We start from the raw sequence: 22973 nt of genomic DNA on the forward strand, positions 1-22973 counted from the left end.
ATTTTAATGATAAAACTTAATCGATTCAATTATTTAATTAGTACGCAGAACACAGATGTATCATTTTGCAAATATGCATTTTATATTCTTATCGGTATTAAAAGTATTGAATGCGTTCATAAAATATCGCGTGAAATATTTAGGTCAATAGTGATTATTATTGTGATTATTGTTTATTTATTCGATCGTACGGAGGAGCTTCTGAAATCTTCGGTATCTGCTGAAGCCTATCGGCGCCGGCGCGTATTTTTCTGATTTTTATCGCAAAATCGGCAGTCTCGCGGATCCTACGAGCACGTATAGCGTCACGGCGTACCCGGGGCCATGGGGAGAAATTTCTTTGCGTCGTTGCCCATTATCGTATCGGGTATCGACCGCACGCCGCAATTTCTGCTCACCGGGTCACGTTCAGCCGCGAAATCGGTATGCGGAAGAGAAAATATCGATGATTATCACGACGGTTGCCGTCGGATGGGCCTCGACGCGAAACTAAGCTCAACGCAGGACATAACGGTTCAGATATTGTCGGGCCATTGCAGCTTCCTACGAACACCCTGTAGTAAAAGAGACGACGCCGCAGGAGACCCGACAACTTCGACGGACAACTAAATCCGCGCATCGCACGCGTGATTAATATCCGCTGGTTAGCATCTTATGCGCTTCTCTCGCGCGAACCCTCGGGACGAGAAATCGTTCTGAAGTGCCGTGTGTATAGGTCAAGTTGTTTAAAGACTTTGAAATTGAATGTTAAGGAAAATATTATGAAATTATCGAGAGGATCTCCTGTCTAGGCGATTGCTAACGCAATCGCAGATATTATCGCTTGCTGCTATGAATATTCGTTTTTGGCAGACCAGTACGGTTACGCAAATTGAATTCAAAGGATTACATCAAGCTGTAATGTTTAGCATTGTGAAATGTGCACTATTTATCACTGAGTAATTAAATAAATATTACCGTGTGATTGATAAGTAAATCACTAGATCGTTTCGCTAATTTGAAGAATCTAATTAATTGATAGATTTCTAAAGAGCTTTAGTCGAGCTCTTAGTAGTAAAAAAGAATATAATACAAAATTTTCTCAATTTAATTCTTTCGCAAGATATTCTTTTTCAACATATTCCAAAAAGGTAAAATAAATAAACAGATTACACGCTGAGTTCACAGAAAGATATAGAAGACATCGGAACGTTAGTGTCTCCGCATATAAACCGTCTTGCCAATTTCCGCTCGACGAAGAAATGTACAAACGAATTATCGCTGTTCTCGCGAAGATGGTTATGCTTCGACATTCCATCGCGTTCGCTACATCAAGCGAGCCCGCGTTCCCGCCGTTCGTTCACGTCGTTGCCGCAGACTTCATCGTCGTGGCAAAAAGAATCGAAACAACCTGGCCAGACTCTGATTAAAGAAAGAGCTAATTAATGATTAGCGCGTCGCATCGAAAATAGCGGCCGTTTCTTCTTCGTCGAGGTGCTGGCAAGAGGAAAAGAAAGACAAGAGCGAGGCCGATGCTGCAGAATTATACTTTTATAATATGTGACACTAGATAGATTTTCCTGTTTTAACCATCTCCTTATTTATCGTCAAAAAGTGCATCTTTACAATTTTAACAATTATAACGATACAATAATAATATATTGTGATTGAGCTCATTACATACAGAAATAAATATCTAAATTATAAATTCAGTTTAATTCGATCGTAAATAAAATTACGATAATATTAATAAATCAAATATTTTGCTTCAAGATTAAATTGTAAAAAAACAGCATTTAATTTTATTTTTTGCTAAGGATCGATTTTGGGATATCGTCAAAAAATATATAGAGAAATATATATTATAAAATATCTAAATATGATAGATGGAATATTATCCAAGTCTCTCCCTTCCCTTCTCAACATTTTGTGTACATACGTTCGAATGAGTGCGCTGCATCCCATGCATTCCATGAGAAAAATTAATAGGCTAATTAATAATTCGCGAGCGTGCAGGAAGAAGGCGTGATTTTTTGCATGCGTGTCCGTACACATGTCCCTATATTTGTGGGCCACCCAAATTTACGTCGGACGTATCAACAATCTCGTGGCTCCAGCATTAATTATTGAGCGATCACTGCCGTGTAATTAATTGACCGATCGTCCTCCTTCGTGACAGCAGATATGAAAAATGCGATGCGGCCAGTGCATAACTTCATCGTACGCGACATTTCTTAGAAGGAATAAAAAAATCGATAATTTATCTCTGCATCGACGTATGACAGATAACTAATTGCGCGTAAAAAAAAGAAGATAATATAATATAAATGCAATAACGTGTGAATAATTTTGCTTAATAGTATTGAGTGTATATTAGAATATTAACAGCTTTCCTTTTTAGATTAATTTGTATAGATAAAATTTAAAAATTTTCTTTCTCAAATGCTAATAAAAAAATCTGTTAAATATGTATATGTTGTGATAAAAGTTAATAATAACTGTCTTAATATTGTTAATATAATTTATATTAATCTTACATTTATACGATTAAATAAATAATTGAGTTTTAGTAAGTTCTAATCATATAGATAAATAATATTGGTTTCTCTCATTTGTTATGTAATCTTTTGGAACGATCCTAGAATTTCTTCACACATTCCGGACCGAAATATATATGTACACAAGTAGAGCGAATGTACCTATATGCAATGTACTACAAGTGCAGCTAAAAATATCGGACATCTCGCGAATGTGCAATATCTGTCATCCATTTGCGCTTAAAAAAGAACGTCCGGTTTTAGAGGAACGAAGGAAACGCCGTGTGTCTGCGGATATCAGTCCATGCTATAAAGTCGTTTCACAATTACACGACGCTTGACAGGTGTACAGTGCAATGCGAAACGCTGAAAGGTTTGTCGGTTGCGCGAGGCAAGAGAAGCGATTGCGGAGAGAAACGGAAAAAAAGGAGAAGAACCGACGAATAGATGTACGATTGTGAACCGAAGAAAGACAGAGAGATTGAATGGATAAATGAGAAACTCGCACCCGCGAGAAGAGAGCGAGCGAGCGAGTGCGAATAAATGAGCATGTAGATAGGAAGATGAAGACGGGCAAAAATCTCTTCAAGGAGAGAAAGAGAGAAGGACGAAGGGCGAAGCGAGGAATAACTTGGAAAGAGAGGAGAGCGAGAGGAAACAGCGCGAGAAGACAAGACATGGCGCGGCAAAAGTGAAAGACACAGTAGGAGACAAAGAGTGATGAAGGACGATACGAGTGAGCGAACGGGACAGAAATCATACAGAAGAGAGATTAGAAAGAGACGCAAGAAAAAGAGATAGGAGAAAAATGCAAAGAGGGGGGAGAAAGAGAGAAAGAGAAACAGAGAGATCGGGTCGCCGACCCGTACGGAAATAGGATCGAAACCTTAGGTAAACGTAACTTTTCCTCCGGGCCGAGTTCAGGCCGTTCGGCGCGTTTGGAAATCCGCCAAAGAAATCCAGGAACGCCGTATGCCGCGCCGTGGCGATTTCCCCCGCGGCTCGCCACGACGTACCGTGCTTCTCGATCCATTAGCGCGAATTGCGGCGCCGGCTAAGGTAATTGGACAGCTTCGAGGAATAATAATAAGCGATATGTATCACGGGGTGAGCCCGCCCGACCGAACAAGCGAACGTATGCAACTACGAGTCTGGAGATGAGGATCTGATTGGCGCGGCATAATCGACTTTATATGCGCTATAGTGCAACGCTGATTGCAAACAGGATCGAATGTGCGTTGGCGTACGCGTGCAAGAAGCGCGACAAGGTACCGAGGAAAGGTGGAGTCGAGAGCAATTGCCGATAACTCGGATTTGTAATTTGTAATATAGCAGTCAAAGTATTAATCGGCAAGGAGGAATAATCATTGGAGATTTTAGTGTACAAGATCGAGAGTAAGTGGTAAAGATTAGCGAAATATTATTTGTGAAAAGAATATTGCTTAATTAATATTAAATTCTACATTTTTATAAACGTTTAAAAATTCTCTTGCTAAATCTACTCTCGAAAATCTATTTTCATTTTTTTTACTTATCCAAGAACTTGCGATTATTATTATAATCAAAATTAAAGATTCAAATTTTTAATTTTATATTTTATTATGATAAAGATTCTCTCATGTAATTCTTTCAGAATTATATTTTGTAAAGTTTTTTTAATTTTAATCCTATTCTCATATAATTTTATTCATTTACGATTATATGTATTAATAAAAAATATTTTAAAATGTTTTTTTCTGAAAAAAATATTAAAATAAATTTTTTATCTTAACGAAATATTAAGCATATGTATAATATTGTCCATTATATTATACACAGAATGTGTACTAAATAAAAATATCTCCATATGTCTCTAATACTCTTTTCTACAAATACAGAGATAAATACTAAAATATTTTTTTTACGCTTAGTTCAAGAGACACGACTTTCTCAAGTCGTGAAAAAAATTACTCGCAGTATACACGGATATAACGGTGTACTCTATAAGAATGCGGAAAAACTGCTGGCACGATAGCGGCGAGCTTTGTTAACAGGATTTTCTTGCACGCGTGCATTTGCATAAAGGCATCCGCGGAGAGCGAAATCATGCCGAAAGAGCGCGCGATACCACACGGAGCGTGGTAAAGCACCAAGAAAGTTGCACGGTAGCTTATCGCTTAGCTGGTATCTCGTTGTAAGGAGAGATGCTCGCCGGGTAATCTACATCGTGCAGGAAGAGATCGCGCGCCGACCGGGTCTCGGTGTGTAGTACAGAAGTAGAAAGTCTTTCTCTCGTACGATGACCCCCGCCACCTTCGGTCCAGGAAGAGCCCGCCGCGCTCTCCCAGGGCAGAAAGAATACCGCAGTTTCTCATGTAATATATAGAAATGAAGGAGCCAGTGTGTGGTTTTCAAAGAGAGAATGGCATTACTACTCATCGAAGTCCCTACATTTCTTCCGAGACACTTCGATCCCTATTTGTTTGAAATTGATTTGATTTGGATCTTATTTATTTTTGAGATTTTATTGTATCGAGATATGTAACTATTTTTCATGACTCCGTGATGTTTAATTTAAGCATGCAAATTTGAGAGATTTTCTCGTTTAAAGTAATGTCTAAGCATTATGTTAAATTATAAATGAATATACATAACTGCGAATTTATTGAACAAGCATCGATGAGACACGTTATATTAGTAATTCGATGATGAATCTATTTGAATATGAATATGTAAAGAAATGTTATATCTCTGCATTCACAGTAAATAATAACATTATCTCCGCTCGTCAAATATAATAAGAAAAATTATCGGCGATTAGCGAGATATAATATTATAAGAAAAAGATATTACTCAGACACGTCCGGTACCTGCGCGTACCTGCCACCGAATACCGGTCAAACGACATCGGCAGTGGGAGAAAAACAAACTACCCGAGTCAGATGATCAATCGCCGTGGCGTCAATCGCCCGAGCGATCGATCATCCGTGACCTCGCGTCATCCTCGTTGCTGTCGGGAAAGAGAGAGAGAGATCCGAGCACTCTCTTCCGGTACCGGTATATCGCTGGCGCGGCGAACGGATCTCCGATCGGGAGAGACGTGTCGCCTTCGCGTAGCGATGCATCGTGCCGAAGAGAAAACGTGGATCGTGAGTTTCGTTAAATCAGACTTAGCGCTATACTTTAATGGAGCCGTTAGTTAAGTTTAACTACCGCCTTCTCTCTCTCTCTCAAGGCGCGCCAGCTGGCTCTTGGATCGGATAAGAACCGGGAACCTCCTCCGTCTAGCCTCCTAAAACGGGGCGGATCTCTTCGAAGCGACATGCACGGTGCTACTTTTAAACAGTTTCCGCGAGACACAACGTCGGTTTATATAAGAATGAATTAAGGAGAGCAAAGGGGGAGGGGATAAATTGCGCACGTGATTCGCAAGAATGGATGCGCGCTCGATTAACTTGACACGGATGTTGCGATATCGCCATTAATTCGCAATGAAATAACTAAGTCGGGGATAACTAACGCTCGCTCTTTCAACGCTGGAAATAGAAAGCGTTCCGAAGCTGCTAATTGTGCGTTGCGCAATTCGATTTAGAAGCACCGTGAAATTCTGACAGAAACGCGTAATCGGCAGAGATAACCGTCAGATAGCGGAATAAAAAAAAATAACTTCCTCGACAGGAGACAGGAAGTTCGATCAATCAGCGAACGTCGACGTGCACCGCGGCGTTACTAGAATCCCGTGATACGAAACAGGGTTTGATATAGTGGAAGGAAGGTGGTGCAATGCCTTGCAGCTGACCTACTTCGCCGTAGTATGCTGTGTGTGGTATATATCGGTGAAGAAACGACGGAATGCTACCAATGCTATACAGGGACTTTCACTCGGAAGGCTCGTTCCTGGGACACAACCGGGACCGCTATGGCGATCAATTGTTTTCGAAAGGTCGCCGCCCGGTCCTCCATTTTTTAGCGAGTTTCCATCAGGTTCCTCTCTTTCATAATAACGAAAAAGGTCACGATAGCACGGCCGCCTTTCGCGATTTTGGACACTGTATGGCGAGTATAAACTCATACGCAAGTATATCCGAGCAATTTATTTAGACTATTTAAATTTAATCAGATGTCTTTACATCGAGAGGGAATTAGAGATATCTTTTAATGTCCGAGATGTGAAGAAAATCTTTTGCATTATAAAAATCCATCGTTTAGATAACTTTTTCAATAAAACATTTTTTCTACTTTATCTAAACTCAAATGTGAGAAAACATTTTGCCGCATTTTGCTTGTAGTAAGAGAAAAAATTATTATTACCTATTAAAAAATAATTACATCTTTTTATTCGACAAAATTTAAATATCACTCTCAATTTATTAACAATCAACAAATTTATTAAGTTGCTTTTCTTTTGCTTTATGGCTTTGATTGAAGCAAGTTTTGTTTACTTGATACCAAGGACTCATTTCCAAAGGTTAACAAGTGCCTTTTCTCTTTTTTTCTTTTTATTGTTTTATTAATCATAAATTTATAAATTAATCAGCGGTGAAAAGAGAAAGGATAAGACAAAGTTAATTTATATCCTTTCTTTCTTACAATTCTTAGGCGGAATTGTCTTTCGTGCTAGTTATCGGTGCGTCAAATCGAGAGGTAGACGCTATTCTCTTCTCGATGCGAATATAATTATTTAATAACTCATTGTTACTGGGCTAGGAATGATTCGAGCGAGCCTCAGGCCTTCTCTCGATGGTGCTCATCGAGCGTGAAGCGATTCGAAGATGAGCCATGGCGGTGCCAGCCATTTTCTGCTTCTTCTACTTATGAGGAATAAAGATTTTATCGTGTACGAATGCGGTAGAAAAAAAAAACGATTTTATGCGTACGCCGACAAACGAACAATGAACCGCTTACTAATTATCCGCATGGCGTTGCACGGAGAATAGAAATATTTCAGTGCTAGGAATTTTCCATCCTTTGATATCTGCGCGTGGTATAAATGTAAAAGCAGTATACTAGTGGTATAGGTAGGTACATATGTATTACGTAAATAAAAAAGTGTTTATGCACTTAATAATCTATCAGAGAATGTATCGAAAATGATTAAATATGATTTCTAAAAGATTGAATATAAATTACGCGACAAAATGTTAAGATATGTACTGAATATTGAAAAATAAATAAAAAAATTTTTTTAATTATACAAAATTTTTAAACAATTTATAAAGATAATATTTTATATAAATGTTATATAAATTTTCGGGTATTCTCTGGATTAATATAAAAAATTTTAAATTTTTCAATTTTTTTAAAAATATATCTTTAAGGGTCTTTTTCTTTTTATTTCTCTGTTCTTAATCTTTAAAATATAAAAAAAATACATTTTATTTCTTCTATCAGAGAATACTAAGTTTGTATAATGCCTATTCGAGTAATAATGTATAATAAAATCAATATTTAAATAAACATAAAAAATCAACTGCAATGCTTAATTAATGCCGAATGGCAGTATGCTGAAGTATAAATCGTGGACCGACGAAGAAGCGAGATCTATCACGGTACTATTCTCCGTAGGGTTCGATCACTTTACCGGTATTTAGCACACAATGCACGTTTGGTCCTTTAAAGTTGAAACGATTCTCGTGATACGTAATAATTCTTTTCTCGGTTCTCTTAGATTTCCTTTGATATTGTCAAACGATGGTTCGCGTAACAACGATGCGAGGAAGATTATATATTAGAAGCATTCTTACAAGGACAATAGAAATACAATCGGGTACAATAGCCTCGATTAAATATTTAAATTTGAAAATCCAAGAGATATTCAGCGCTTCGTATTTCCAATTGAAATTAATATCCAACATCCCGCGTTATGTCACATTCAAAGAAAAGATTTATAAATATAAATAGTAGATATATTTTAAAATTATAATGAAAGAAAAATTGTTATCAATAATAATTTTATTATAGAGCTAGTTTAATTTTATTATAGATGTATATGAGTATGTGAATTGCAAAATTTTCTTCTCAAATTCTAACAAAAAATTGACTAAATTGTATATTTAATAATATATATACTTTAACTTTTGATTCGCAATCCAGTTGACTACTTAGTTCGTCATATAATTCACGGATTAAAAAATACAACCATTGCTATCTCGAACTCCAAGTAAATTAGTCTATTTCGCGAAAAAGATAGCGTACTTAGAATTATTATTATACTTGTGCAAATAGTCATCGTATTAAACTATATTACATTATTTAACATTCATCGAAAAAAATTTTTTGCAAATGTCAGCCGGAAGTGCGGTTCGCGGCATTTAAAAATTACATTCTTGGGTCTATTTCTGTTAGCGAAAAATTGCTCACCGGTTCGTTTCAGCCGCGAGTTTACTCGTGTCGTTTAACTGAATTATCACTATACTATTATGGAGCTACTACTGGTAATGTAAAATGCAGATATAGGTTGAGGCATAAAGTATAAACCATAGAAGAGTTTAGACAGTACTGCTGACGTGTGATTGTGGCGGTCTGTACCGTTATCGACACCGCCATATGCACCGTCGGAGGAATTATGTGCAAATCTCGTCGGCCACGGAATGTCATTAAATTCGTCACGTAGTGCCGAATGGCGAAGTTGCTTGCCACATTAACAGAGGATTCAATCGCGGTGACCAAATGTTATTTCCGAGCGCTGGCCTTATGGCCGCTATATCTTCATTATAGTAAATAATGTGTAACCCCCTTCCGATCCCTCTCCTTCCTCCTTCGTGAGACTTGCTATGGGATAATTCAGTACAATATGCGCCAGTAAGTATAAGGCCGTGATTTTACATTTTGTCTAAATGTCAAATACTCTATATTACAGAAATATTTCTCTGATCCAATAAATATATTTGTTAAGCTTCTTGAGGCATGACTCACGATATTATATTAAATTTCTTCTATAATCTGCGATTTAATTTTCGAATTCATGCATCTAAATATTAATTGAAGATGAAAGCCTGTAATGTGTCTGTAATTTGCTACAAATGTTTTAGTCACACACACACACACACCTTTCGAAAATTATATTTAACTTCAAACGCGAATTACGTAATAAGAATTACAGAATTAAACGCGATAAAAATTATTTTTTATCAACTCGAGAGACATTGCATCAAATAATTTAATAATTATTGCCGAAGAGATGATTGATCTCTCATAAATATTATCGAATGTATAACTTCTATAAATAATTATCAGAATGTATAATTTCGCCTCTTAGAAATCTGCTTTTTATCGATTGCTTCTTAATAATGATCTACATTTCCAGAGAGAGAGAGAGAGAGAGAGACTCGTCGGTGCTAATAAGCCGCGCAAAGGTTTGATTCGAGGTGATATTCGATAGCATTAACATAACTTTGCAATTAAAATGTTAATGAATAAAAAGATAATTCGAAAAATGTATGCATATAAATAGTAAGAGCAAAAGTACATTACATTGCATTATCGTGCTGTATATACTATATTAATTTACGCAAATATTAAGAACGTGTCTTGCTGTGCCAATATATTAATCTTAACTGATCGAATAAATTAACGCGTATATCATTTGAATAATCACACTGATTCAAGCAGTTTAAGTATCATCCCACTCAATTTTTCAATCGATTTTATAATTTAATCTTCAATGTCATCTAATATATTTTTTTATACAACTCTATTTATAAATATGCATGTGTTTTATCTTGTCAAACCTCTATTATATCTTTAATTTTTACTACAGAAAATTTGTGTCAATAATTAATTAAATAATAAATGATCAAAATAATAATGACTATATATGAGTCCTTAAGTTCTTAAAACAATTTTTTTAATTCACTTAAATATCTGCTCATATCTATATTATCATATTAAAATCAGTACAATCTTTAGTTGGAGTTTTGCTGTCTCCGACTATTTAATCCAATGCACCTTAAGACTCTCCGTATCGCTATCTTATGTGGATGTGATAGTAGAGTGTACGCATAACTATGTAAAATATTTAAATAAAGTCAACAGTGATCATTTATACTTATCGGTTACAACAGGTATTCTCGCGCGACAGTGTCGCGTATCGACATATTATAAGCGCAAAATTAAACACCACGCAGAAATATATCCCTGCTGGCATCCCGATCGAGAATGCATCGATAAGCATTTACGGGTAGTATTTCCTGTTTACTTCGATATGTCGGCTTGGATTTGGTCACGGAAAGCTGATCTTGCCGTAGCAACAAAGTGGTCGGCATTTTTTCGCTGCGTTGCGTCGGGTCATATCGCATCGTCGCGACTATTTACACACGCGAGACGTTTTATGCGTCCATCTTAGGGTACATTCCGTCTCACGCATATGCGCGCATTTACCCATAGTACACGTTACGTTTACTATAAAAAATGCGCGCAATGTGTGAAACGGAACGCACCTATAGACGCGCTTGTCAATGCTAATGCAAAATCTCAGCTTATCGCTCGTTCGCTAAAGATAATATTTACGATTTTCACCGCCGCTTTATTCTTTGCATGCGAGCATTTATTATAAACAATCTGCGCATGCCACACGCATGAATCCCCCCCCGACTCTCGGTTTACTAACATCCATACGATTTTTCGTTTCGTAACAATAAATCAATTTAAATCTCATATATGAGTAATTATACATTTTATTGATATTAAGCAAAAAATAAGAAATAGCGCTTTACGTTTCTTTCTCTTTCTCTGCTTCCACCCTCCTTCCTATTTCTCTCTCTCATGCATCACAATGATATTTCTAAATTAAAGATTTTATTATAATTTATCAACATATAAATTTATAAATTGTAAAGTAAGAAATATCTTTTAATATTAATTAGTATATATTTTGCCATTAAATTGTGTATGAGTATTAATATAAGAGAAAACTGCAAATTTTTAAAACTTTCTTCAACTAGAAATTAAAAATTATTTAAGATTAAAAAAAAAACATCAAAAATCGCATTATACTAGGATTTCTTGTATAATGCGAAATCTTCCAACCGACTAATCGTAAGACAGATTAATTTCCTCTTTGCTATCACTTAAAGCTAATTTTAAACCAATTAATATTCATGTATAATAAGCAGGATACGCGAAGCGGGTACTAAATCAGTCAAGCCTGAAAATTTTCTCGACTACTTATTCATACTGATATTTATATCGATTAATTCTCACATGCTCGCGGCTGCGGAAAGGCGAGCGCGTCGAACATTTCTTCGCGCGCGAAGAACTCTCCTCCGGATACCGTAAATTCTCCCGAAAAACGCGCCGAGGCCAACGCTATAGCCGCGTGTAAATCGCAGACAGGCGGCATTAAGTACAAGCACTTGGTAGCGCGATTTTGATTTACGGCTAATTGCTCGGTATTTTTCCAGACTTCCTAACGCGCTTTGCATCTCATGAATGATAAAGTCATTTTCTCGCGCCGGCCGACACCGGGGAACCGAGAGCGCGTTAAATTCGCGGAGGCGAAAGGGTGGAAAATATGTCACGCTGCCTCCCGCACATCCGCGTTTCTCGGTGTATGCGTGCAATTCTTGCCACGTGTGCGTGCAATCGCGCGCGCTCGTTTTCACATTCGCGTGAAAGCACGCCACATCACGAACGAAACGATACTGTTAGCACCCACTTCGGGAAATTTCCGCTCGTTAGAGAGCGTCGAAAGGAACCAATCTTTCATAGGTTTTCCGCGAGAATTACGAGAGTACACCCGGTATAACTGCCCCACATGATATATTAATTCATTTGCATTCGCTCTCGTAATCCATGAGCGTACAGCATTTGCCGAGTTCTCTTTCTTAAATGTCGGCCTTTCTCTTGCGCTGGGCATAACTGTGATATAAAATCGCTTTATCAAGTGATTATCAAGAAATCATATTATGAATAATAGGACTGTTAATAAAAATGCGATAAATATAATTCTTTCTCTTTTCTGTGTTTAACAAGATGAAATTATGATTGGCGTGTTATCTTAATTTCCTAAGATATATTCACGGGAAGATAATACATTTATATTACTATCTGATGATTACTAAAAATATCAATCCTTTTTTTATTTATGTAAATATATACATTTTTTATTTCTTTTCTAATTATTTAAAATAATTTTTAATAGCAAAGGCATCGATATATTGCGCGGTAGTATAAGAATAAGAATAAAGAAGAAAATTATATCAACATACAAATATTAAACAAAAGAAATTAAGAAAAATTATATACAAGGCAAAATGTTGACATTTACGATATTTTTTCCACGCATGTCGCGAAAAATATAAAAATACGTACAAAAATACAGAAATATTTGTGTTAAGAGAAGAGAAGCAAGATAAACAAGACGGTATGCTATGAAGAAATGGTAAAACAAGAACGACTCTAAAACCACGAATGGATCTCTATGTTGTAACAATATACCGCAGGGCGCCTTTGTTAAGGCGTCGTATTTTCGTTCATGTGAGTGCCATATGTCGTCGTTTATAGCTCTTTAAGTCCACCGAAGGGTAATAACGATAAAGCACCGACTACATCCGTGAATTTTTCACATACATTTCTCTATGTGCTTTCTCTTATGTGTCCTCCGGTACGATAACGTATTATCGAAACAAAACAGCAAAGTAGGATTTAGCCATTGAATTAAAAATTATAAAAACAAGTGTATATCTATAAGAAAGAAATTATTAGCAGCGATATATAAAAATACCTTCTCTTCTTATATTACTCCCAAATAACTGCAATAAACATTACATTTCAAGAATATACTATTTTAAATTAATTTTTTAAAAATCAAATACTTTAACATCCTAGTGTTTATGATTATATAATGTTATCAATATTTAAAAAAAGTAATAATCGCGTCCTTCATAAAATATGCAATAAGATTTCATGCGTAACCTCAATTCAGACGACGTCAACATCATTTTACATACAATGTGTTTCATATAAATCGCTCACCGCAATCGTCTAAATTGCGAGTCTTATTTTCTCGGCTTGCATTATCTCGCGAAATCATTATCTCGCAGACCGCAGTTTAAACGAGCGTCTACTAGAGCATAATCGCGTCCGTTTCCCATGAAGCCTTGAAAGGACTTTTGCATCGAGAATAATTTGTTTACCAAATCTGCGGTCTCTGTACATGCGCGATACCGAGAGAAAAAAAGAGAGAAAGAGAAGAAACACAGAGAGGAGCCGGGGAGGGAGCTACGAACGTTTATCGCGGTTCACCGCGGCGATTTATCGACGTCGCCGTTGCTATCTCGTCCGCCTCGATTTGAACTTTGACCCGAGTTGAACGGCGAACACGAAATCGTGAAACGCCTTCTACGAGATGACGACGATGACGACGATGACGACGACGACGACGACGGGCGCTGCGTAGTTTCCGGACGAGGAACTTACTCGAACGGTTACGTTTAATGTACGCGCGTAATGGTTATCGATATGTCTACCTGTCTACGTATATTACATTGATAACGCGAATTTCAGTTGATACGAGAGGAGTTTGTAGAAAGGAGAGAGACGGATTTTCGATAAGCGACAGAGAGCATAATTCTTGGGAGCATAACTTGCTCATCTCCTATAGAGTTTCAACCTATAATCTCTAGTTCTAACTATGATCTCTAGTTTCCGCAGGGATAATATAAACTGAGTCTCCCCCCCCCCCCAAATATCGTCGAAACTATGGTAGATGTAATCGGGCCATCTAGTTCGCAGATCTTATCCGTTATAAATTATCCCTTAACTCGTGAGACAATAGATATAGTATAAAATGCATTTTACAATTCTTCAAAGATTCAAGAATCACATTCAAGAAAGAGATTATTTTTTATAACTATTGATACGATATTTTTCTGTCAAGAAATAATTATAATTCAACAGTAATTCAAATATAATATATCAATTTTAAAATCTTATCGAGTCATAGAATTCTCAGATTTTAAAATTCTAAATTTTTAGAATTCTTAAATTTTCAAATCTATTATAAGACGTGTGTTAGAAAATTTATCTGACAATCTGCTGATCATTTAAAATAAATGTTATGTATGCAATATTGAATTGTGATCGAATCTAATTTCTCATTATTGACTCGTTATAGCGATTAGCGACGTTAATCGCAAATTTATGGTCGTAAATATAGTGATTACGATGTTGCATTTCCGTAAGGATAAATATGAAAAAGTCTACTAAAATTAAAGCGCGAAATTATTGCGTGACGCTCAGCAAACATTAAATTGATCTTTGCGATCGGTATTGGGTAACGGCCGCGTAACCAACTGCGATCTTTCACCATACCATCGAGATTATCGTCATCAGTGTCGAAAACACGCCTACATCTTGTCATTTATTAGGTCTTCTGCGTCGACGGCAGTTACCGCTGCATGTTGATGTAATCGAATTGGCAGTCGTGATGAATCGCTCGAAATGTCACTGACAAATACGCTGGCAGCGCAGGAACGCAATTCGCATCGCTGTCACGTCTATTGTCGCAGATTGCTTAGCTAAGTTGTGAATAAATTCCAACGAGAGCTATCTTGCTCTCATCGAGAAAAGGAGTCGATCGCGAATGCTACGAAGAGATGCGCGACATAACTCATTCGTTATACAAATACAGGGAAGGTGAGATGACTTCGATAATTAATTTAAAAAATATTTTATGTATGCATTGATAATTACTTATATATAAAATCAATTGAATTATTTATATATTACAGTTTTAGATTAATGCAATTTAAAATAAAGAAATAAAATTCATAATTGTTTTAAAAAATTATTATTAATGCTATGAAAGAATAGATATATTGCATCTTCTGTTAAAATTTCAGATAAATTCAATCGTTTTCTTTCGTGTCATATCGTTTCAAATGAAAGAATATGTACACAGAGAGAATTTTCTCTTAGAATTTACCCTGAAAATCATGGTAATCGTGGGACAATATGGTATGGAAAGAATTTTATGAGAATTTCTTTGATTAATATTTATCACAATAAAAATAATAATATTTATCACAATAAAATATAAAATATGTTTGATTAATTTTACTATGCAGTTTAGTAAAATTAATCAAATATGTTTTATATTTTATTGTGATAAATATTAATCAAAGAAATTCTCATAAAATTCTTTCCATATACCATATTGTCCCACGATTACCATGATTTTCAGGATAAATTCTAAGAGAAAATTCTTTCAGTGTATGTTATGTTAATTATTTAATGACAGTTGCAAATGCACATGTGTTGCGGAACATGATTATCCTGTCACATAAATAAATGTAAAAAAAATTTGCAGACTTTTATAATTTGATATCTTATCAAGCAAGCTAATGTACAGAAAAGAAGTTGTCATGTTTCCCACCGTTGTGTTAAAATATTCGTCTAAGAAAACACGCCCGTATCTCCGAGGAAATATTTTGTACACGTTACGCCACGTTTCGCAGCGGGACAGCTGCCGTAAAATATCGAAAATATAGCGACGTAATGCGTGTTCTTATTCGCGGACGACTCCCGACTAAAATAATAAATTATGACGTCGTTTACCGTCGCGCAATATCTAAATTAATACGTTGACGTTAAGACGTTAAACGTATGGCGAAGCTCGACTTGAGAGACAGAACCAGGATCGACCAGAGTGTGGATCGCCAAGAGAACAGTTACTCGCGATGCTTTCAGATCAGATTTATAATTATAACAAAACGAATATGCTGCCGGGCAAGTGGCAATTTATGTTATCGGCAAATAACAACTTGTTATCTTTACTTATCTCACTAACTCTTAATACATAGCACGTTTAATTTCATCTTTGAAGCGATCATCAATTTATCAATAAATTATGAAGATTTGATAAAATTTTTTAATAATTATCAATTAATGATTTATTGATTCAAATTTGATATTGCAAATCTATGAAATATCATTTATCTTGTTTCTTTATATAACATTTTCTGAAGAACAAAAAAGCGACGTTTTCGACTATTTTTTGTTCTTTTTTTTCATTAAAATAGATTATTTTAAAAAATCAGTAAAATACTGTTGAACAAGAATATAGGAATAAGGAATCTTGACAGTGATCAGTGAAAAGTGCAATTAAAACACGCGGAACTTTAAACGCGGAATTTTATTTACATATTTATTTATGACACCGTCCAGTCGATACTCTTTTATAAATAGAAACGGGCGGCTCGATAGAAAGTTTCAACCGGTTCTCAGGAAACGACGCATATTAAGCAGAGAAATTTGTTTTTGCCTGCTGAAAGAAAGACGGGTGTTATTACCGGACGTATTTTCGACGTGATTCGGCATCCGTTCATTCGGTAACGCGGCCTAAAATCTGCTGACGGTGGTGCTGACCTATGATTCCTCGAGAACGAGAACGTAGTAACCGAATATACCTGCCTAGCAGTCGAGCTCATTCATGCTCATTATCCCGACACTTAACTTGAGACTTGCGTGGAGTCGCGTGATAGATGCAGAGATATCTACAACATGCACTGTCTGCGTAGTGAGAGCGAGAAAAAAAGCGGTATACGCGATAGATAACAACAGATTATTATACCTCTGTTTCTCTGTCGCCGTATTTGTGACACAAACAAGCACACGTTATTATTATGACTTTGGGGATACATAACAGTAGCCGAACGGTAAGTATGTCCGTCGCGCGACATTTCATTTCACTAATTACGAAAAGTATCCGACAAGAATATCACAACTTTTTAATGACTGTTGCACTAGAAACATATATTACTAGTACATTTTGTTGAATGATATTGCCGATGCTACGTAAAAAGCGAAAAAATAGGCGAATAAATATGAAACATTTCTCAAAATAGATTACTCATTTTTAAATGCATATAGAATTTTATTTTCTAAAAATTATATTATTATATTAATTAAGACTCTAGAACCATCTTGACGACACGATTACCACAATATCACTATTATATATAATTCAAATTTTTTTATATTTATAAAACTGCTAATATGAATAAAATAAAATATATTTTTAATAAACCTATTATTAACCCAAAATTAAAAATCAAGTATCTACAAGAAAGCTAAAATTTTGAATTTTATCTAAATGTAAATAAAAAAATATAAAGAGAAAACGATGAATCTTAAATTTTTAATGATGTACAATTATTATAACTTAATACAAATCTCGCGTATAACGTATGTTTGGCGGAAAGGAAAATATGTATATTTTTTTTGCGGTTGAATAGCATGTCAAATGTTAGAAACATTGTCTGCGGAAGTGAATATTTTATTTCACCTGGCACAAAATATGTGTAATGGGGTCCGTTTATGGATGAAGAATCGATACGTGTACGCACGCAGGTGTACGCGTAAACGTAAATGCTCAAAGTCTTTTGCCATGAAGTTTCTTTTCTGTACGCGGTTCTCTCATCGTCCAAACATGTCCTGATGTGAGTGTCGACCCCGTGGTTACCGGGAAACCATCGAGATACCGTGAATGTCGCTAGAAAGCTATCTATGGTGTGGCCGGCTGAGCGCGCTTTTTAGGAATGAAAAGAATTGGCGGCGAACCCAGATTGGAAAAGTTGAGTCGTGTCTTTAAAAGCGAAGAACGTAAAGCCCGCACTTGTTCCATTGATGTGTTTCGCTATTGGAACACGCTAAACACTACGTGGGCCGTTTCTAAAAAATCACTATTACCATCGAATACGAAAGGCAAGTTATCGCGCGAATAATGTTTTATTTAAATCTTGTAAACCCGCGACGCATAAAAAACTACCCCCAGGTTACAAAAAAATTTGTTCTCAAAATTATCAGAGATAATTTTTTTCGCTATCAGCAAACTAAATGACTTGCTAAATAACTGCTTTGACTTGTAAATGACTACGCAAAATGTTAATGTCAATACCTCAACTTTGTGATGTGTAGTAAGTCGTCGATTGAAAGATACAGGATACAAATTAAAGTAGGTCAAGAGAGAAATTTAATATCATGGCTGACTATAATAATAGCAATAATGCTATTCAATGATACCGTTATAGATAACGTCCCTTATTCTCTTTCGGAGTCAACTAAATTATATTATTGCAATTATAATCGTTCCGTAATGAAATAATAGGCAATTCTCGTATCGCTCGCAGAGAAGGTACTTAAATTGTTGCTAATTTTTTTTCTTTGATTGAGCTATGGCGAATTTCACGTTTCATAGACCTCGCGGATTAATTTTCAACATGTAAGATAATATTAGACGGTCGCGGCACGGAGAGCGTGCACGAGTAATTTTGCGCAACTTTTCTGCGGCCGGCATTCGCGCAACCACCGCCGTTAATAAGGTGTTAGTCTGGCTGGCACATGATCGAGAAACACGGGGCACAGGATAGGACGTTGCAACAAAGCAACGGTGACGGGTACAGACGAGCCATATCCGGGACGTCGACCAATAAAATTAATCGCTTTTGCCACATCGCCTGAATAATTTATGCTCGCTGCTGTGTTTAGGAATTGACCGACCATCTTTCGCGATAAGTGCGAAGCACAGTTTGATTGATAGATTGTTTATAAAAATGGACATTTACTCGAACCCGAAGCAATAAAACGCGAATTTAGCAATATTTCTTCGGCAAAGTCTCTTTTGAACTACTTTTTTAATATTAACATCGCGAATGTGCATCTTATTATCGTGTGATATACATCAATTGCAACATTTTTATATGATTCATAAATATATATTTAAAAACTTATATTATATAATTTTTTTCACACAAAGCACATATAAATATTTAATACATTGTAAAAACTATGTAAAAATTTTATATTAGAATATTTTTTGAATGTACCACTATTTCGATATTATACGAATTTTTAGATTTAAAAGTGTCTCGAATAAATGTTCATTTTTCTTACTTTTTATATTTATATATTTATTAGATTTTATACATATATTTATTATTAGAATTTTATTAAATTTTTTTAATGCTACACAGAGAGAATTTTCTCTTAGAATTTACCTTGAAAATCATGATAATCGTAGGACAATATGATATGGAAAGAATTTCTGAGAATTTCTCTGATTAATATTTATCACAATAAAATATAAAATATGTTTGATTATATTTACTATGCAGTTTAGTAAAATTAATCAAACATATTTTATATTTTATTGTGATAGATATTATTATTTTTATTGTGATAAATATTACTCAGAAAAATTCTCATAAAATTCTTTCCATACCATATTGTCTCACGATTACCATAATTTTCAGGGTAAATTTTAAGAGAAAATTCTCTCAGTGTATTATTTCGATATTATTCGAATTTTTAGATTTAAAAGCGCCTCGAATAAATGCGCTTAAATCTAAAATTTCATATAATATAATTTTTCTTACTACCTGAACGATTTCAATTCTTTCAATTTACATTGTCTTCAAAATTATCGATTTAATTGAAATGCCGCGTAACGATATAACGTATTGCAACAGAGTTTTACGAATGGTGTCCCGAATGTGACTTTCTTCAATTTCGAATATACGATGCATGAAAGTCGTTGGCTCGTAAAACTGTCGACGTGTCAATTGGCAGTTTCTTTCGTGTTGTGTCCCCATGGCCGCGCAACAATGTTGCCCCCAGATGCGGCATGCATTATTCAATGTACCCGGAAGGCCATTGCGGGGTCTGCCGAAGTCGACTCTCCTCCACTGTGCTACTTGTATTTAACCGCTACTGCTTTCTACATACTTCTCGGTAAAGTTCGCAGAAATGCGCTAATGGCGCTTAAACCGAAAGACCAAATGAATGGGAAGAGATATACCTCTCACACCTTCTAGATAGTTATGTTAATAATACCGAGCATTGATGCCCCGTGTAAAAATATAAATTGCAAATGATGAAAAGGATAGAAGAGAAAAGTTGAACATCTTTAAAGCGGTTTACAAAATATTTAATACGTCCGCGCTAACTCGATCTTCAGCCAATTCATTCGAATTATGTAAATTAAGTATACTGCAGTGTTACGTAAACGAAACACCACATCGGCCATTAAGGATGCATTGCAAAATTTATGAGTAAAAGCCGAGTACGCGCGGATTTTTCGCCGTTTATTGGGAGTATCGCTGATATATAAAACGGCACGGTAGCTATTAGGAGTAGGATGTAACCGTTCAAGAGCGAGTGTTTAGTCGGGCCCTCATAAATCACGCAAGGGCGACAAGCAATTATAATAACTGTACCCGGGTATAAACGCGTAAATAAAATACCAAGCCCTTCGGCCAGGTAATGAGGCATACGAAGCTGGATGCGAACCAGTTCCAAGACTCGTTATCGCGGTAGAATAAACAACGAGGGAACACGTTCTCGAGGAAGTTTGTCTCGATTATCAATGTTTCAGGTGCCTCAACGCGCGCCGCAATAATAACGAAACCGTACAAACGAAAATAAAATTTATTATTACGATAAATCATTTTCTACGATCCTGTCTAAACAGCAAGTGTACTGTCGTATCATATATTTTTTGGCTACTCTTTCTATTATTTTTCCAACTGTTTATATTACTCTTACGTTACGCTACAATACACTCTATTATGTAACGCTGTTTATTCATGGAGAATATTAGATGTCTATTTAAATAGATGTCTGGTTATGAAGCAAGACACACACACTTGAAATATAGAGTTTAATCGCGCTCTGTCTCCACACGTAGTCATCTTCCGCGCAAAAATATTCCGAGAGAAATCTTCAAAGTCTCAAGGTCACGGGATTTCATTGACTGTGGAATTCGAGCCGAGAGTTTCAGATTTCAGCGGAACGAACTTGGATTATATAGGACCGTGAACACGGATGTGAAAGAGAATGCGGATGAGAGAGAGACCAAAAATACATGACGCCGTTTGCTATAACCTTTTATCAGTTATCTAATTACCCGTTGCATTTAATTAGCGACCCGAGGAGAGGACCAACGAGATAGCCGTAGCGCAGTGCGAGACCGGGGTCCGCATAGCTATACGTAATTTTAATCCGCGCCCACGTCAGATAAGAAAGGTCGACGGATGGACTGGCATCTGCGTGCGCTTCGCAATTAGCTGTGTTTTTATTTATTCATCTATCTGCTGTTTATTGAGCCACGCAAGAGGCATGAAACCGTTCGATCGGTCGGCAAGAATTTTAAGGGCCTTTAAGCACTGTTACGCTGTTTTTAAAAATACGAATCGGGGCAAAAAATAGAGAATGTTACGTGGACAGTTTCTCAAATCGTAATATTGATAACTGTATAAATTGGATTAAGTAGCGATTTTAACACTGACAGCATCATGAAACGTCCTTTATATTTATAAATATCTTAAGAACAAGCCTGAAAAGGAACACTCTACATATATCTTTTCTAAACAATAAAAAATTTTTGGAAATCAAGAGACATTAATTAGCCTTAATGTCTTTATCCCTTTTCCATCAAATAATTTTACGAAAATTTTATTCGAGACCCCACAAGAAACTTTTTATTTATTTATATGTGTATATAGAGTTTTGTGCAATAATATAATAAATTGATTAACTCGTAAAGCATACCTATGCTAAAAACGAGCAATAAAAAGAATAATGCACATCGTGTAAAAATCGCATAATATACTTCATATTGTAAATTGTGCACAATTGATCCTGTATAGAGCGGAATAATATTTGTTTAGTGTAGAACCCTACCTTTGCCGAATCTTCGATGAAAGCTCCGATGGTTATCACGTGCAGACTGACCTCGCGAGTATTTTCAAGTTCTTCTGGTGTTGCATATAAACCATCGCTAAGAAAGTACGGCTCAGGGCAAGTGAGTCTGTAAAAAAAAAAAAAATAACCAAATTATAGTAACGTTTGCTAAGTTTGTTAAATACGAGTTAAATTTGATGAAACATTATGTATTCATTTATAGTAAAACATTATGTTTATTCTTTAAAAATATCTGCTAATAGCAAAATACTGCTATCTTATCGTAAATGCTTCATAAAATATAAATTTACTTGCATAATTATTTAGAATATTTTTAAATTTGTCTAAATCGATAAATAATTCTATATATTGCATTTATTTTAAAAGTAAACTTCGTTTTATTTATTAATAGCAATTCGCATACACCTTCATCAACATAATTATTATAATGCTTAATTTTATAACGTTTTGAATGCATCTCGAATTGTACAGAAATATGAGAAAACTGTTACAAAGAAATTATTTATTAATTTTCCATTAATAAAAGCAGAGATTGAAACAATAAAAGTAGCATTTAATTGTATATCTAAATTTAATTTTTTGTGATGCCTGATTAATGGATGAGATTCACTAACAATGAACGCATAACAAATATCACATTGTTTTGTTCATAAAGTTTTTGATTACGTTATGTTATGTTGAAATTTGTATTTGTGATCATCCAAGAATTATTTTGTTTCTTTTTAATTATTAATTTATTTTTATTATAAATTTTATAAATAAACTTTTAATTTAAAT

At 35.5% G+C, this 22973-nt stretch overlaps 1 protein-coding gene across 1 annotated transcript in view; it reads right to left on the reverse strand.

Moving 5' to 3' along the window:
• Mesr6 (misexpression suppressor of ras 6) overlaps positions 1-22973 on the reverse strand; it is a 660805-nt gene that overhangs the window by 244378 nt on the left and 393454 nt on the right. The window contains exon 2 of the mRNA XM_083039192.1: positions 22176-22302. Coding sequence (XP_082895318.1) covers positions 22176-22302 — 127 coding nt within the window. The remainder of the gene's footprint in view (positions 1-22175; positions 22303-22973) is intronic.

This window comes from Prenolepis imparis, unplaced genomic scaffold, assembly GCF_030444845.1.
Source record: "Prenolepis imparis isolate NDT839.2.m4 unplaced genomic scaffold, iyPreImpa1.0 SCAF_5, whole genome shotgun sequence".
Lineage (NCBI taxonomy): Eukaryota > Metazoa > Arthropoda > Insecta > Hymenoptera > Formicidae > Prenolepis > Prenolepis imparis.